This window comes from Dromaius novaehollandiae, chromosome 8 (genome assembly GCF_036370855.1).
Source record: "Dromaius novaehollandiae isolate bDroNov1 chromosome 8, bDroNov1.hap1, whole genome shotgun sequence".
In the NCBI taxonomy this organism is placed as follows: domain Eukaryota; kingdom Metazoa; phylum Chordata; class Aves; order Casuariiformes; family Dromaiidae; genus Dromaius; species Dromaius novaehollandiae.
Window position 1 is genome coordinate 8,619,155 of NC_088105.1, and position 17,366 is coordinate 8,636,520.

A 17,366-nucleotide genomic window follows, 5' to 3' on the forward strand; every position below is an offset into this window, starting at 1 on the left:
CACAGTGAAGTCACTGAAGGACTTAGCCAGCCATTCCCAGACCCCAATTTAACAAAGTCTCCAAAGGATTTCCTGACAAATTGCACAGTCAGAGTCATGGCTCGGCTCTTAGCTGAGAGAATTCTTCCAGATTAAATAATCCTTACTTCTCGGACAATAAAAAGACTTTATTAAAGAAAGATTACAGATCCAGTGTAAGCCTGCTGAAGAAGGAAACTCACATTAAGAAGCTAAAGTTATTCAAACTGCCCCCTCTAAGCTCAGCTATTTGAGAATAACATAATGCTACACAGGAATAACTCGATTGTGGAAAAGGAATGAATCACATTTTCTCACTAGGGCAGCAAGAGATTCTCTTAAAAGCACTGATTTGCAAATTAAAGTTATTAACTGAGAAAGAGCATAAATTGAAGACACACTGCAATTACACTCATCCCCCTTAACATCAACGTGTGTGGGGTGTGTGTGAGTGCTAGAAATGCTCTCCCAATGTATTAATTATGGTTTCCCAAACTGCAAGTTTTTAAATTACACTTCTCTATGCAGAATTTCACAAGCTTACTAATTGTTTGCATTTAGTTTTGTGGTTATTTCATAGGAAGACGATGATCAGCAGCCTAGCAGTTTTAATGGAGTAACCATCAAACCAACAATTTCATTCTGTGCTCTCTTTAGTTGTGCTAAAGCAAAACCGATTACATTATAGTTACATAAATTAAATATTTGAACTAAGGCACATTATGTAGCCCTTCCTTTAAAAAAGCTGCTTTTCTGTACTTTGAAAAAAAAAATACCACTTCTCTGCTGCAAACAACTGGCAAATCAAACTGAGGCTGAACATAAGAACTGGCATCTTGCCTGCATTTCCTTGTAAATGCCTTCAAATGGCAATCATACTCCAACTGCACTTCGTGGACAGAGTATATATAACCAAGCATCATTACTCACCCCAAAGCCAGATAAAGGAGTGAGCAGCTTGGAAAGAAAAAGGTGGGGGAGAGATGCAATCTCTTTCTCCTAACCACCAGGAGCCTTTACAAGTTTTTCCTTATTTTATCTGTACAAGATCCCACCTGTCCTGGTGAAACACATCTGTAAGCTAATCTCTGCAGCCTACGGTATGGATTTCAAAAGAATTTGTGAGCAGCAACATCCAGCTCTAACCCCGACCTATGTCTACAAACACAGCTGACATGTTGGTAACTACAGCAACCGGTAATTTCACTTTTTCTCCAAAGGCAGGCTAACAGAGCGCTGCTTTCCAGCGCCTTGGGCTGGCTCCTTTTCCAGGGAAAAGGGAAACGGGGTGGGAGTCGGGCAGAGAGGCTCCTGTATCACCTCCCTGCACGGCCAGGCCTCTGCCCCGGGTCCTGCCGCTGGGCAGGACGGCCCTCAGCGGAGGCACTGCCACCACCAGCTAAGGCAGCCTCCCGGGCACCAGCCCTGCCGAGCTGCCGCGGGGCAGTCACCTACATCTCTGGAGCGCGCTCCAGGCACAGAGCGGATTGTTCTTAGACTGCAAGCCGCTTATAAAAGCATGACTGTACCTAACGGAGACGGGGCCACCCTACTGCCACTGAACAGCAGCCAGCGTGCTGAGGATGCTGCCTCTTTGTCAGAGGAACAAAACACCGGGATCACTATAGCTAAAATCGAGATGATCTGGGCAGAGAATAAAAATGCCCGGCGGGAAGAAAGGAAAGAGGTGACACTAGTAGGACTAAGTGGGAAGGAAACTGGGAGGCACACACAGAAATTCATGGGAAGATGGATAAAAAGCTGTGCAGAAACAGGAGCGGCAACAACAGAAAGTACACAGAAATTAGAGCTGCAGGAAGGAGAAATGAGAATTTGCTCTGTTAAAAAAAAAAAAAGTATGAAATCTGACAAAATACAATGCCATTGTCCAGCAACACATATAAACAGGAGAGAGAAAAAAAGAGGGGAAAAAGAGAGAGAGAGAGAGAGAGAGAGACAGACAGACAGACAGACATCTCCATTCTTTTTCCTTTCCTCTTCTTTCAGTCTTTCAAGGAAGATCTTTAACACACGGCTTTGCTTTGGCGTGTTACAGACCTAAGCAGCAAAGCTGTAACTAAAATGTATGCATATAAAGTGCTGGTGAGATGCCACAACTACACCAATGAGTGCCATTCTCTTATGCTTTAAGCACTGTAAAATGAACACAGTGCTCCTGCTTCAAAAAAAGCTATGACAAAAGTAACTATATATTGTAATTTCTTAGCATCCATATTCTATTTAAAATTGTCACTGCTACTCCAAAGTCCTTTATTCTTGGAATATATGGGGATATTGGGAGGATGAGAGGCAGAGATTTGTTGAGTTCTTTCTAATTTAGACTTGACCCCACCTGATGAACTGCAAGAATAGGGGAAATAGAGGGATACCTTTAAGAAAAGCAGAAGAAAGAATATAGCGGCACTCCCCCACTACCCTGAGACGTGTGTTCAAATCCCTCTTCTCCATATTTAAAGGTGCAACTTAAAACTCGGGTCTCCAAAATTCTTGGGGGAGGAATCCTACTTAGAGGGTCTTAATATCTTCTCATACAAGGAGAAACAGCTTTTATAATTCTGGATATTCCTTGCAAAGGGACTGCAAAATTCCCATCTCCTCAGTGATGTTCTAACTACTGGACAGAGAGATCTGCTTTTCACACATTCCCAGGATTCAAGTCTTCAACTGTACTTAGTAGCAATGATCTGCACTGTATTTCTCAGTAAGAAGCTGTTTGCTAGCATCTAGACCCCAAAATAAAGTTTTTCAAACTTGTTTTGAACTGTGGATTCTAAGAAGTTTCAAAGAAGTCACCACCCCCTACAGCCAATTTTCACAAGCTGACACCTGACCTGCTTTTCTGATTTACCCTTTGCAGACTCCTCGGAAAGGTAACACTGATCTCTACGGACTGGGTATCACTGCACATTGATCTGGACAGCCCAAACTGCCAGCAGCTCAGGATCCTTCAATACAGTATTTGCATGCTGGAAGCCTAGAGTGGGTATTACCACTCCTGAACGGGTTCAAAGTCAGGCTAAGTATTCTGGCTACCAGTGCTTTTAAGACTAAATGCAAACGCAATAACAAACAAGGATACCAGTTTCAACATACAGTCTAACCCTTAAGGATCATGCAGCACTCACTTCATAAAAGGGCTTTGTATCCTAAAATGCATTTACGTCCTACAGAGCACACAAATGCTTGTCAAGCCCTTTGCTTCCTCTCTGTTATCAATTTCAGTAATTAAGTGTCTTGCACTGCGGTGCACCACGGGGAACGCGGCCCACAGGCACATGAAATCAAACGTGGCATGCAATAGCTCATTCAGACAAAGATGGTTTGGGGAATCCACGAGAACTGGAACAGAGCAACGCTGCAGAGAAGCTTTGAGCATTCAAGATGAAACGGCATTGTTGGTACTTGACACTTCTTCAATAAGCAGCTCACTCAATAACGCATAAAAAACGTTCAAGAGTATTTACTGCTAGCACAGCATGTGGACAAACAGCTTCACACTTTACTACTACTGCTTCTAAACCTAACTCCACCGCCACCACATCCATAACGACGTTCCTACTCTTAAAGGGTTTTACATTACAAATACATTATCTGAAAATCTAACCGAGAAAAAATAAACAAAAGCACACTCAAATATCTCATCAGCCAGACAGATTTTTCATAAAAGTAGTATTCTAATTGAAAAATAGGCAAGTTCATTAAGTTGCAACAGTCAGAAACAAACCTGAAATTAAGACTGACAACGATCACTTGGCAATGCCATAACATTACTTCATGAGCAATATGCTCTGAAGATGTAATGGTCTTCATTAACGAAATGCACACGTTTCTTCAGAGTCCAAAGAACATAGTTTTTCAAACAACATGCATTATATAGAGGTACACAGATTCACACATAACAGTAACACAGAAGTAACATGAGATAATATGAAGTGCCCACAAAATAAGCTTTGTATTGATAATAAAGGATTATTACCATGTACTATAAAAAAGAGAGAGAAAAGGTGAAATCAGAGCTTAGGTTCCTGCTTTTTTTTGCCCCTCCCCCCTTTAAATTGTCCTGTATACAAATTCCCAGGGTACAAAAGATAAAGGAAAAGAGGCCTTAATAACTACCTCCCTTCATCTGAATAATTATGTAAGCTTACACACCGTATATTTGTTCTGAAGCTCCTAACATACAGAAACACTTCAGGAAACTGAAATTTTATTGGCTGCTGAGAGAAAGGAATGCAGTTAGCAGGTGATCCCCAGTATAAGATTTAGCATAACCATCGCCATCTCCCTGAAAGCAGGAGCTTTGAAACAATACAGTCATCACAAGTTCTGGAAGCCGGGGCTCTTCTCAACCTCCACGGTATCTTTGCACATCTGTTTTTCCCAATTAACAAAAAAAAAAAAAGTGAGAAGCACATTACATGTATTAAAACTATAGCTAGCTTAAGGTTTGACACTGACTGTTAAATACCAATTGCGAATGGGTACACTGGAAGTTTTTTTAAATTTTACCTTATTTAATTACATAAACAGCAATGAGTCTCTAAACTGCGGTTTTACTCTTCTGTTGGCTGGTTTGTTTCCCAGTTCTACACAACTACCTTTCCTCCAAACTGAGATCGCTCAAATAGCTGAACGAACAGAGCAGGGAAAAAGATGATCTTGTTTGCAAGCCAAAGTGAAGGCTAAGATCCTCTTTTCCTAAGGAAAGTCTGAGAATGCTAGTTAATTAGAAAACTCATTTTCTCCTTTTTCCCGATTAAATTCCACGGCTTCTGTAGAAATACCGACCATTGCACATACTGACAGATCACCCAGCACCCTTCCTGACCACCGCTCTGCAGAGACCACACCACCTCAGAGTAACACAGTACCGAGCAGAGGGGCTTTTGCATGCATCTACACACACATTTTTGTACAGTGTTTATCACTTTTCCACTTTTTCAAATCACCCTTATCTTCCCTGAACTCCAAGTCTGTTGTCCAGAAGAGTCTACAATCTCAACTTTCCACTGCGTGAGATAAGACATGCTCACCGCAGAACACGAGTGCAAGCTACACTGCTAAAAGCTCGTGCTTTATGAACTGACAGCATAAGCAGCAAGCACTGAGCTTGCAGGTTTCAATTAAGCAGTTCCTTAAAACTTTCATTGTCATTTTTCTTCCATGAACTACTGCTTTGAATAATCATTCAAAAAAAAAAGAGAGAGAGAGAGAGAGAGTGCGCGCACTTGCACCTTAGGAGTGAAAAGGTTCTGTGCAGGAGTGGAGCAAACCCTTTAACACAGGGATCCCACTGACATCAAGAAACTTTGCAGTCAACATTTGCTTGGAACAAAGCAAAGTGAGACTCTAGCAAGGTCGGCTTGTTTACACACAGCAAAAATCTGTTTCAGCGATGTATTACCACTTGGAGCAGACACATTTCCCACCGTTTCGCGGGCAACGCGATTAGCTATAGAAGAGCTTTGTGGCCTTTAATTAAATTTCAATGCAACAAAGCATCGATTTAACCCTTGAGCAGGAAGAAGGATTTCAAACTATAGTTCAGCCTTTCCACAAACAACGATACTCGGTCTTTGCTTCCTCTCTCCTCCCCAAAAGGAGGTTTTCACTTTTGTCTTGCATTCATTCCGTTTTGACTATGGTTTTTCTGTACGGTGGAGCGCAAGGCAGACCTGCACGACCAATCGTACCCTGAGTCTTTACCTTTGCACTAAGGTAACAAGTGGCGTGAGGACCAGCTACCCTCTCACCAAAGATTTTGCTCCTGTCATTAGGAGGCGAGGACGAAGAGCAGCAGGACGGGGCAGCGCTTCTGACGGGCAGGAATGGGACCGCTGGTTCAGAAGGAGGGGGCAAGGAGGGAGGAAACCCGGTCCTTCTTTGGGAAGAGCAGCATTCCCGCAGCCCCGACCGAAGTGGGAGGAGCTCCTGGTAGCCCACGGCAGGCCTCCGCCAAGGACGGGACGCCCGGATCTCGGCGCGGGGCTCGGAGCACGCATTTCACAGCAGCCCCGCGAGTGCGGGGCCTGCGGGGAGGAAGGGGAGGAGGAGGAGGAGGAGGAGGAGGGGGGGGGGGGCGGCGGCGGGGCTCACCCAGGTGCAGCGTGAGGTTGACGGCGCTGGGGTGCTGCACGCCGGCCAGCATGGTCTGGCTCTGCCACCAGGTGGCGTCGGCCGGGCTGTTGTAGTCGGTGAGGAAGGCGGCGCCGTGGCGCAGGTGGGGCTGGGCGGCGTCGCACAGGTGGCAGGACTTGGTGACCCCGGTGACGCCGGTCTGCACGCAGTACTCCTCGGCCGGGGCGCCGCACGTGTTCGTGGCCACCACGGTCGCGTTGAAGGCGGCGTTCACGAACTCGGGCATGCAGCGCTGCGGCCGCCCGCTCCGCTCCTCCGCGCACTCGTCCATGGCGGCGCCGCAGCGCCCGGCCAGCGCCGCCAGCGCCAGCGCCAGCAGCCAGCGCGGCGGCGCCCGCCGCGGCGCCCGCTCGCCGCCGCCCATGGCGCCGGCCGGCGGCGGCGGCGGCGGCGGGGCTGGCGCTGGGGGCGGCGGGCGGCGGAGGGGCCTGGCGCGGGCCGGCAGCGCGGGGCCGGGGCAGCTCCGGGCGGGCTCGCTCGCTCGCTCGCGCCGCTCCGCTCCGCGCCTGGCTGCGGGCTGGGCGGGCAGCGGCGGCCGCGCGCGGGCGGGCGGGCGGGCGGGGCGGGGGTGGGCGCTGCGGCGCGGGGCACGCCGGGAGACGAGTCCCGCCGCCGAGGCTCAGGCCCCTTCCCCCGGAATGCTCCGCGGGGGGGCGCGCCGCCCCGCGCCCTTAAAGGGGCGATGCCGCCGGTGGGGCCCGCGCGGAGCCTGCCCCGCCCCTCCCTTCCGCGGCGGCGTGCGCGGCCCTCGCCCGCCCGGGAACGAGCAGCAGCCGGGAGAACCTCGTGCGAACGGGAACTCCTCGCGTACACGCTGGAAGGGGGGGGGGGGGGGAAGCCGGGGGGCAGCAGCGCTCCCCGGGGGGCGCCGTAAAGCAGACCCCTCCGCGGGGTCCCGGTAAGCCCGGGGGCCGCTGCGGAGGCAGCGCTGTGCCTTCACCCTGATCCTCCGCCCCGGGGAGTCCGAGGTGCTGCAGTTACACCTGACGGCGGTCACCGGGCTGCGTGGGGGGGCTCGGTACGAGCCGCGCACCTGCCTCCGCCCGGCTCCTGCTTGGTCCCGACAACGCAACAGCTTTGCAGCAGCGAGGACTTCATCTTTCCTCGCTGTGTTTTTGGGTCGTAACCCGCTGCCTTACAACATCCGCTTGCCCCGTTGCCCCCTCGGGAGCTTTACGGGAGCCCAGCACCGCAATGAGCGGTATGGGCTAGCGTACCTCACCCGACTTAGAAACCGCGGCGACGGCCCAAAAGGAAACGCGGAACACGGCAGCACCGAAAGGGAAGACCCTAGTGCGGCCCACGTGTCTGGGGCGAGAGCAGGGCCTGTTTGCACCGCGTTGCTGCTCCTCCTCTGCCTTCCCAGATCCAGCATTTGTTGCCCTTAGCTGGACGCTGCTTAGTAAAATGCAGCCACAGCCGGGGAAGGCTTCCTCCCCGAACGCCATGTGAAATGGCTTCCAAACGCTGTCGGGGGAGGACTTAAGGCCATTTCAATAAGCTGTAATGGTCAGGGAGAGTCAAGGCCCCCAGCAGCCATGTCTTCAACTGTTTTAAAATGCATTTGAGGTATTTCCTGTCATTAAGCTGCTCTGCACTTCAGTCGGTTGGGGTGGGTATATGGGAGGAAGTAAACACTGGGAATGAAGTACACTGGAATACCCTTGGGTATACGTAACCAACCGAAAATTTAGCCCAAGCGACTGTTTACTTTTCAGTTCTTTGCAACTTCTCTTCTAACTCCATGTTATCTGCATTCCAGCTTCCTGCTGAATCACGGATTTCAGCGTGACTCATGTGATAGCCTTCAGGAGAGACTTGGGAGGTGGGGGGAAAGGAAGCTGGTTTTCCAAACTGGGAGTTGGACATAGCTGTATCAACACTAGGATTTTCCCCCTCATATTTTCCACTGCTGCTTTTATCAGTGCAGTTCCCAGTGGCGTTTTACTGCCAAGCTGCCACTGTTCAAAACAGGTTTAAACACCACAATGACTGAACGCGAGTGCCTTGACTGCATTAAAGTTGCAAACTAGTTTATCATTAGGCTATAAACTGAAGCAATTTAAGATACACAATATTTCTTAAATGTATGGCATTCAATATCTATTTATGGCATTAAATTACATAGTCTTTTACCTCAAAAGATCTGAAATCCACTCCATGATATGGAGCTCACGTAGGCTACTTCCAAAGTCCACTACTAACCTACCTAGGCATTTTAAAAGAAATTAACAAAGCTGCCCTCTTCCTTACATCTTTAATCATTTGGAGACTGAGATACTGTTCATGTTTTTATCACTTTAAAACTTACACATCAGTTGATTTCTAACGGTGGAAGCCTCTTCCATTCATAATATGCAAAACAGATTCTCCTTTTCACATCTCAGAAAAAGACTTCAACTTTTTTATCCTAAAATTTAACCTTAACAGATGATTCAGTCTATCTTCAGGAACCCATTTTCAGGGAATTGACACACTACTATGCAAATGAGGTTGATTTTTGGCATAGATTGCCAGTTAAAAGATGTTCAATGTTTGTTAATCATTTTATGTTTTAAATCAGATTTATTGTTCTCGCACTATTTATCAACTTTAAAATAAGTTTTTCAAATATTAGCTTTTACGCACAAAACATGCATGAAGCAGAAGCTGAAAGGACATTTTACTAACCTGTTCTCAAAGGAGAGTAGCGGCCATCGCACAGTGTTGGCACTGGAGAATGAACAGGAACGTAGGTTAGGGAGGCAGAAGCAGCTGAGGACTCCCTAGAGAATTTAAAGAGGAGTTATCACTATCCATTTTCAAAAACATGGAAGAAACCTAAGTTGTACGATCAATCCCATTTATTCCAAATTTTACTGATCCATAATTAACTGTCTCCTGCAGAAGCCAGTATTAAACATTCCACATACTACCATCATCCTATATGATTGCATGATTTAGTCATTCTGCTAGGGAGGGGCAGATGAGGACTAGTTTATAATATTTTAAAAAGCATTATTTTAAAAGCTTTTCATAGTAAAAATAATTCAAGTTTCCCAAGAAATGTGAGAAAACGAATTGCTCTTTGCCAGTAAAACCATTCTAAAGCACAGAGATGGTTTATCTTGTGTTAAAGGGCTTGGGTCTAAAAAATGAAGTCAGACTTAGAGGACCCATGTTGCAAGCTTTTCTGTCTGTAAAAATAAATCTTCATACTGCTTTTGTGAGGTAGACAAGATTTTTCCTTGTTTTACAAATTGGGAAAATGCCAGAATTTTCAGTTAAAAAAAATCAAACAGGACAAATCAAGAACACACTCCAACCAAAAAGCGTGGGAGAATTATGTAGTTACTCATCAGACTGGTACTTTCCCATTCCTAATTCTAATTTTTAAGTGAACTTCTGCTAGCTTTTTCCATATCTAAATCCAGTTCTCTGTACTGCTTAGAGGCATCAGCTCCGTCGAATGCGGTCAAAGTTCTGATTTACTGCCAGTGATAATAAGATAGTTATCATCAGAAGATATCCAGGTATCTTTTCAGCTTCAGGAATGCTCAACAAAGGTAAGTTTGCTCTTGTGTAAAGCCAAATCTGCCGTGTCTCCAGAAGGACGCTTAGGAAACAGGAAACTCTACTCAATTAGATAGAAATTGATACGAGAATCAAAGGAAGACTTTGACATCCTAGTATTAATTATATTCCGAGAAAGCTGGAATACAGCTTTCAGTGAAAGATGACCACAAGTTGATCAGTCTCTTGGAGTAGTGATATGTCAGCGCAGCTAACTGTTCTGCAGTAAGAGTGTGCTCGAAGTAGTACCATATATATTTCTGACTGAAGTTATTGCGTTATTTAAAAATGAAACAGCTGATGATACTACACATTCTTTGGTCTGATACAATATGAAGGATTAACCAAGGTCCAGGTATCAATATGACTTTCATTTTGTTACGCCACAAGGAATGCAGAAAACAATTTCCCAAATGTTAAGAGCATCGCTGCCAGCAAACCTAAGCAATTCTCAGTCCCCTTCTGTCAGCAGGTCGTTGCTAGGAAGGACTGAGGGACAGGAGAAGAGAGCAAAATTATGTCCTGCAGGGCCATACCCAAAGCACATGAAAATCGCAGCACAGGAAACTGGGCAACATAAGGAGATCCACTTATACCCTGACAGTCTAAGCGGGGAAGAGACTGAGACTGTCTTGAACATGACTTTTGGTGCCTCCAGCTGGTTTCCTAGTGATTTAGGCGGTGCCAGCAGAGCTTTACCTGCTTATACTGGAGTAGGACATACAATGCTTATCTGGCTATAAGTAATGTAACAATCTTCTCATAGGAAGTAATTCTTGGTTCTGAACACACTTGTGTGACTCAGTTTACTTCCATCTAGTCAGCATTACAGCTAATAATCGCTCATCCTGTTATCTGGAAGAAAAACTTGTGTATATAGACACAAAAGGTGATCTTTTGTACCGTCACAGATGTCTTGCTCTTTATCCTCTCTCTCTGAAACTAATACATTCTGAGGCACCGCTGCAAGAAGACAAAAGGCCAAAATAGTTCATTAAAATACAGGATGTTATGACAGGTTAATCATAACATTAAACAGGAAGACTTAATTATACCTCAATAAGCAAGTATCATATATCAATCATACAGAAGAGCTACAGCTATAGCTCACTAACACAGCAACTTAAAGACAACAGCAAATGCATGGTTAGAGTGTAACAGTTCTCCACCAAGCAAAATACAAACCTAGCTGAGAAAAGATACAACCTATTCTGTAAAGAAGATAACATTTTCTTGAAGTAAATGTACATGTTGTATTTAAAAAAACCCAACAACCTTTGTCTCCATATTAAGAGTATCCATCAGATTATTTACATGGTGTGCACAGCACATACTCTTATGCAGCCTTGGAAATTATCCTATTGCGGTAGATTTTGTTACATTTGATGCTATGTACTCGTGCCTCTTTTCTATTTTCTTCTCTAAAAGAGTGTTAATCTTTTAATGATGAAATAGCCTCTGTGCTGAGTGTCATCTGCACACTCCAAAGACTAGCACAAAACACATGGGTATATTATAAAGTCATTGCTGCATCTCTCTTGTTAAGGATAGAGGTACATTTCCAATGGGAAGTTTGATTGCCACTGCTCTCCCTTTTTCTTCAGTTTTTGAAGGGAAAAAAAAAAAAGAAATGAAAGTGATGCTGAGCTGATGCCATTATGGCAGAAACTCAGGAAACAGCTCGTCACAGAAGTTGCTCAGGTTCAAGAATAGCCTACCTGATCTCTGCATTTGAGGGAAGAGTGGAGACAGCAGAGCAAACAGGAAATAAGGAAGCAGGAAGCCATATGGAGTAGACAGGAGTTTGGGAGGGGGAGAGAAGGATTAACATAGGGGTGGGAAGGGGGTAAGGATCCTGAAGAGAAATGGGTAGGAATAGAGGATATTGCCACAAGTCCCACTTAGTGGAGCAATGGGCTTATACACCCAAATGTGGGAGGCTCATGTGAATAATGGAAAAACCCTCACACAAAGAAAAACAATCAGCTTAATATTAAAGTTATTAGTTTTAAAGATACTAATTTTTAATACCTAGAAAGCTCTAGCAAATTATTATTTCTTAACTAATGATTTTTGCAACATTTTAAAGTATGCCCGTAGGACCTTCCTAAACAGTCCATATGAAGGCCTTCCCCCTGCACCCCAGGCCATCATTTCCAAGCTATTGTAATTCTAATAAGGAGATCCTGAGATAGAGATATCTGCTAGGGAGAATTCAAAATCCACTTGATGCTCTTGACTGCAATTTCATCTTTGACATATATATTTATAATACTCTTTGACAGATAGAGTGATACAGTCAGATTTCATTCAGTAAACTTGCACTGATCTAACTAAGACCAGAATTAAATCTCATATCTCTGTAAATACATGACCTATGCTTTCTTTTTCATCTCTTCATCTGCTGAAATCCTTGCAGCTATCAAAGCATTGCAGCACATTCCTTGTAAATACGTTTCATTGCCAACACAGGAAAAGAGTATTCTCATGTGAGATGGAATAAGATAACCATGTCTTTAAAAGCACCATTTGAGAAAAACATTGATATGCTCCCTTCACTTAAGCGTTTAAGCTCATACAAAGGGAGCAGATTTTAAGTGAAGTTACTAAAGTATGAAAAGCCACAATACCATTTTACAGAATTATGTGGTTCCATGTTCTCAGGACTCACAACTAACATCTATTTCATTTAGAAATCAGGAAAACCTTTGTCACTGCCAGCTTTGAATACAACCTGCAACCTGAGAGAGGTTGCGTTCTTTTATGCTTTACAAGTAATTATTCTGGAGTCAATATTTAATACCAATTGAGCTGAAGCAGAGTCCAGATAAATTCTCTAACTTTGCAATACTTACAGGAGTCAGTAATAGTAAAAATACCTTGGTCAATAAACTCTTATGACTGGAAACTCCCATGAAGTACAGTGAGTCATCTGGTACAGAAGAAGTGGCCTGAAACAGAGGAAGGACTGTTTAGTAGATAGGACTTTAATCTGGGTGAAATAACTAAACTCTCAGGCAAGTGTTTGTAAAATAAGAGTAATATTTTTCAGCCTCTCACATGGATCAAGTACCTGACTGTGCTGTGCTCAGATAACATGGGGATAATGAAATGATGATCAAAAGATGACTTGGGTGCTTCTTCAGAAGCAGGTGCAAGTCTTCAAGCACTTACTGCCCTAAATTGCACTAATCACAATGACATTAAGTTTCAACAGAATAGGGTTTCTATTTAATCAAGAGGTGGTCAGAGAAGAACATTACATATATAAAGTTAACTCTAAAAATTGGCACTTTATTACATCAATTCTTTTTTGAAGTATGTCAATCAGATTACAGGAATGAGAACAAGTGGGGAGAGAGTAAGAACAAAGAGAATAAGATGTGAAAAGCAACATAAAAACCTGAAACAGTCTTCTGTATAATAGCGTCACAGCAAATTCTATCAGCTTTCCAAAACCAGAAATTTCCAAGGCTTCCAATATCACTTTTTGAATAGACTCCTCTTGGAAAAAAGAAAGGGATATTTTCTTCCTTTTGATTAACAAGAAAAATTGCATTATTGTGGTTGGCACCCATCAGCAATTTGAAATTACAAATACAAAGTACAGTTAATCTCAATCCTTCTACAAAACAGCAGTGCAAATCAAACATTAACATACCCATACGTTAAGCCTTTTCACTTTTCTTCATGGACCAAGTGAAACATGTTTGTCTTGCAGAATTAAACTAAAATTAATACATTTAAGCCATAGGGGGCTTACAGAGACCAGAATGTTTTTAGTGAGAGTCACGGGGCAACAGGCATTTTAAGTTTCACAGTCTTCCTGTATTGATTTAGAATCATCATCTGTTTGTACACAAAATTTGAATACACATGCTACAAAAATATGCTCAAAGATTTTAGAATTTGACAGCTGGGCTTGCATTCCTGTGAGCCTGTTTCTGTATCTGTCACCAATTTCCTAGGCAAGTTGCTTCACTTTTTTTTGTCTTAATTATTAAAACAGGTTGATAAAAGTTACCTCCCCCCCAAAAAGCTATAGGCATTTACTAAGAGATGTAAATAAATGGTTTTAGGATCCCCATTAGAAAACTGTAATACATCTAAACATTTCATTAAGAGTATACAGATGCCGGTTTACACTGAAAAGTTAATGACAGAAAGGACCTTTGCTTGTAGTCTGATCAACCTTACAGAGTTACCGGTCACTGGAGAAAGCACCCAAACAATCTTACTAAATGTCACTTGTGATAATCTGGTTGTTTGGGGAAATGTAAAAAGAAGTTTCCAGCAGCTGAGTTCAAACAATTTGCTTCTCTGGCTGGCACCGTCAACAGAGGAAGTGTGTGCAGTGATGGGAGATGAAGCACACTTGCCTATGCCCTGCCATGACCTCCATCACACAGAGGCTTCCCAGAGGCCTATTTTTCTCAGTGGACACAATCAAAACAACAGTAATTGCAGCAGACATTCCCTCCCAACCCACCAAATAAATAAAAACTCTTAAAGGAAAGCAAACAAGTCATCAGATGTACCTTTAGGAATTCCTGAAAGAATCAAAAGGATAAAAATTCAGACTGAGTGACAAAAATTCAAATGTTTTTACAGGTATACATGAAAAGAAAGCACACTAGGGTCTCCAGTATTATACGAGGAAATGCAGAAAAACCTGATCTGAACAGTTTCTTTTTATTAAGCTACAAGTCAAGCTTTAGGCATACTTGTTTTTCTATCTTAGTTAAAAAGCTGAATTAAATATTCTGACTTACATTTCCAGCTGGGATAGTCAATTCCACTGGCGCATATAAGCTACGACAAATTTTAATCAACCGATCTCTCCCTTATTTCTAGTGCCCAATGTTATCAAAGTAACTGCATGCTGTATAAGGTATGATTTCAATTCCATCCTTACAAATTGGGTGCTGCTTCAGGTCTTGTTGTCAAATACAATGATGAGAAAACCAGATTTCTCCAGGCAATGACCTATAAACTCGTCTAAAATAGGAGAAAAAAGTTGTAAAGGTGTATCACATTTCACTTCAACAGGGATGGCAGAAACTGTAGATGAATAAAATAGTTTAAGGAGCTAAAGGTCTGTTTCCACATGCAATGCAAAAATGCAAATTAGAACTAACATTATAAGTGCATAAGAAATGTACCTCTTTATTAAAATTGAAATATGGTTTAAAGCCATCCTGTCTATAGAAGTCCTCCTGGAGTCAAGCATAGGTCCGCAGAGAATGTGAATTAGTTCAATAAATTCTTGTGTCTGAGATATCAGGATGATCTTAGTCCACTATCAGGAGCGGTAGCTGTAAATAACAAATCAGAGAACCGTATTAATTAAGAAATATTCACATTTATCACGATTTTATGGAAGCAGAACGCTACAGTAATCTTATCAATAAAACTGAAAAAGAGAATTGGTAGCTGAGAAAGCAGATGAGGTTTCATAAAACGGTTTATTTAGCTTCCTTAGAGACTCTTTTGCAGATTATCCTAAGAAATCCTGTACAGCAACTACTGGTTAGTGAATAAAAAGTATCTCTGAACCTGTTAATGAGAGGTAATCTGCTTCTTACAAGTTTCTGCAAACCCAGGAGAAATAGAGACATAAGCTGATTATTTTATCTTTTTTATGGAGTGTGTCTGGGATGTATCCTAATTTTCTCTTTTGAAGATTCTAGTATTAGGAGGAAATAAGCTAAAGTGAAAATAAAATATGAAAGGACTGTGCCGCTTTTCATCTTCAGACTGTAGATTCAAATACAGCCCATCCTTTTAACCAAAAACTGTTCTACTTAATGGATGTCTGGTGGTGTGTATGAAATTATTTAGTAGTCTCAGATTTCTAGCAGATTATGATCTCCCTCACAGAAAGCACCACTGCAATTTACTGGACTGTTTGGCACTTTTTGGGGAATCTCAGCAGAGATGCCAGCACCTGAATGAGCTTGGAGACTACTTGTATCCCAATTTATCTACTGCTAAACACAATACATTTCCACTTTTGGTTTACATTTCAATTAAATGTTAAGCTCTACAGTCACAGAGTAGCCACAATCTATTATTTATCCCTTTGGGAAATATGAAAAATATTTCAAAACCTTTAGACCCAGGTTGTGTCCTACGGTATATGGGAAGCAGCCTAAACAGAAAAGTTAACTAAATGATTTTTAGCTGTCCTTATTCCCCTCTTTTTATTCTGTAGTGTAAGCCTGTGCTAAATTTTAGCAGTTGTATCTTGCAGCCTACTTTAGATAACACCAACAGGACCCAAGACAGCCCTAACAATACTTCCTTCCGTTGTCTAAGACCTCCATCCACCCAGCCCAGACCACAACGAAATACTGCCTCTGTAAGGCCCACTGATGATGGAAATGGGAAAGGGGCACGCAGAGTGGATGGATTCAGGTCTGAAACACCCAGAAAGCCTCCTGGAGCCGAGACATCCCTCAACACTTCTATCCTTCCAGCACGCCCAGTCCCAGTCAATCCATAGCCAGTGCAGCGCGAGGATGCATTTGAGTGAGAGGAATTGATTACATTTCTCTCTGCATGGTGTTACATCTATAATGTATAGACACTAAGTTGACTGAGAACAGTCTCAGGCTCAGTGCCACCTTTGTCCCTGCACTACACGAGCTCTTTCTTGCCTAGGGGAGTAAATAACAATGTTTCTGCTCCGAGGGATTTTCACAATACCAATGTACGAGGATGATTTTTCCAGAAGGGTCCACTGATGTATGCTCTGCCACCAAAAAATTCCAATGATGCTTTGATTTCCATCACGCTGATGATGTTCGCTCTGTAAAGAGAAGCAACTGTTTACCCAGATACATTCGGATAATGCCCAAGTCCTGTTCTTCACTGACTTGCAGAGCTATGCAAATCCTTCACACGCATGGGCTGAAGTTGCTGATAAAGGACTGATAACTCATTCTGTTTATGCTAACTGTAAAACATTGCCTGCAGAACTATCTTTCAAGGCTGATAAAACGCTATCTCACAAAACACTGCATGCATTACGGGGATCTTGCCATGAAGGGTATTGACCTGTGTGACAACAATGAAATTGTTTCACAGACACCTTTCTTGAACAGAAGCAGAATTCCTACTGATCTTCTCAACATGAAGTGGGATTACTTTCTCTGCCCAGCGTCAACAGGGCCGAATTTTTCTTTTCCATTAATTCTTAACTATTGTTTATGGTCGCAACCTCCTTTTTTATAACACAATCTGCCAATCACTCTTCTCATGATCACTATTTTATTAATACTAATTTATGCTGCTGTTTTACCATTTGTAATATTCAGAGCTTGCATTTATATGTTTAATGTTCTCTAAACACAGTTTTTATGGACTTTCCAATGGTCTTCAAGAACAAACCAAAAAACCCTCAGGCTCCAAGAAACCTCATCTTCTTTTAAAATCTTTCTTTTTCCTGTCAAACACTGTACATACTGATGGATGTTTTAAACCCAAGATCTCTCTTGGCCATAGTGGACTCATGTTTTAAAAGACATGCAGGAAAATACAATGTGTAGTTGGAGATGTAGTGTAGGTATCATTTGTGTATGGTCATACATAAAATAGGAAACTAATGATTTTTGCTTTCAGTTGGGCTCTACAGT

The 17,366-nt window shown here is 43.0% G+C and overlaps 1 protein-coding gene across 2 annotated transcripts in view; it reads right to left on the reverse strand.

Annotated features, from left to right (window-relative positions):
• LAMC1 (laminin subunit gamma 1) overlaps positions 1 to 6,556 on the reverse strand; it is an 80,372-nt gene extending 73,816 nt beyond the window's left edge. For both annotated transcript variants that reach the window (XM_026101100.2, XM_026101099.2), the window contains exon 1: positions 6,136 to 6,556. In XM_026101100.2, coding sequence (XP_025956885.2) covers positions 6,136 to 6,541 — 406 coding nt within the window. In that variant the 5' untranslated portion in view covers positions 6,542 to 6,556. The remainder of the gene's footprint in view (positions 1 to 6,135) is intronic.
• Between the last annotated feature and the right edge of the window lie 10,810 nt (positions 6,557 to 17,366).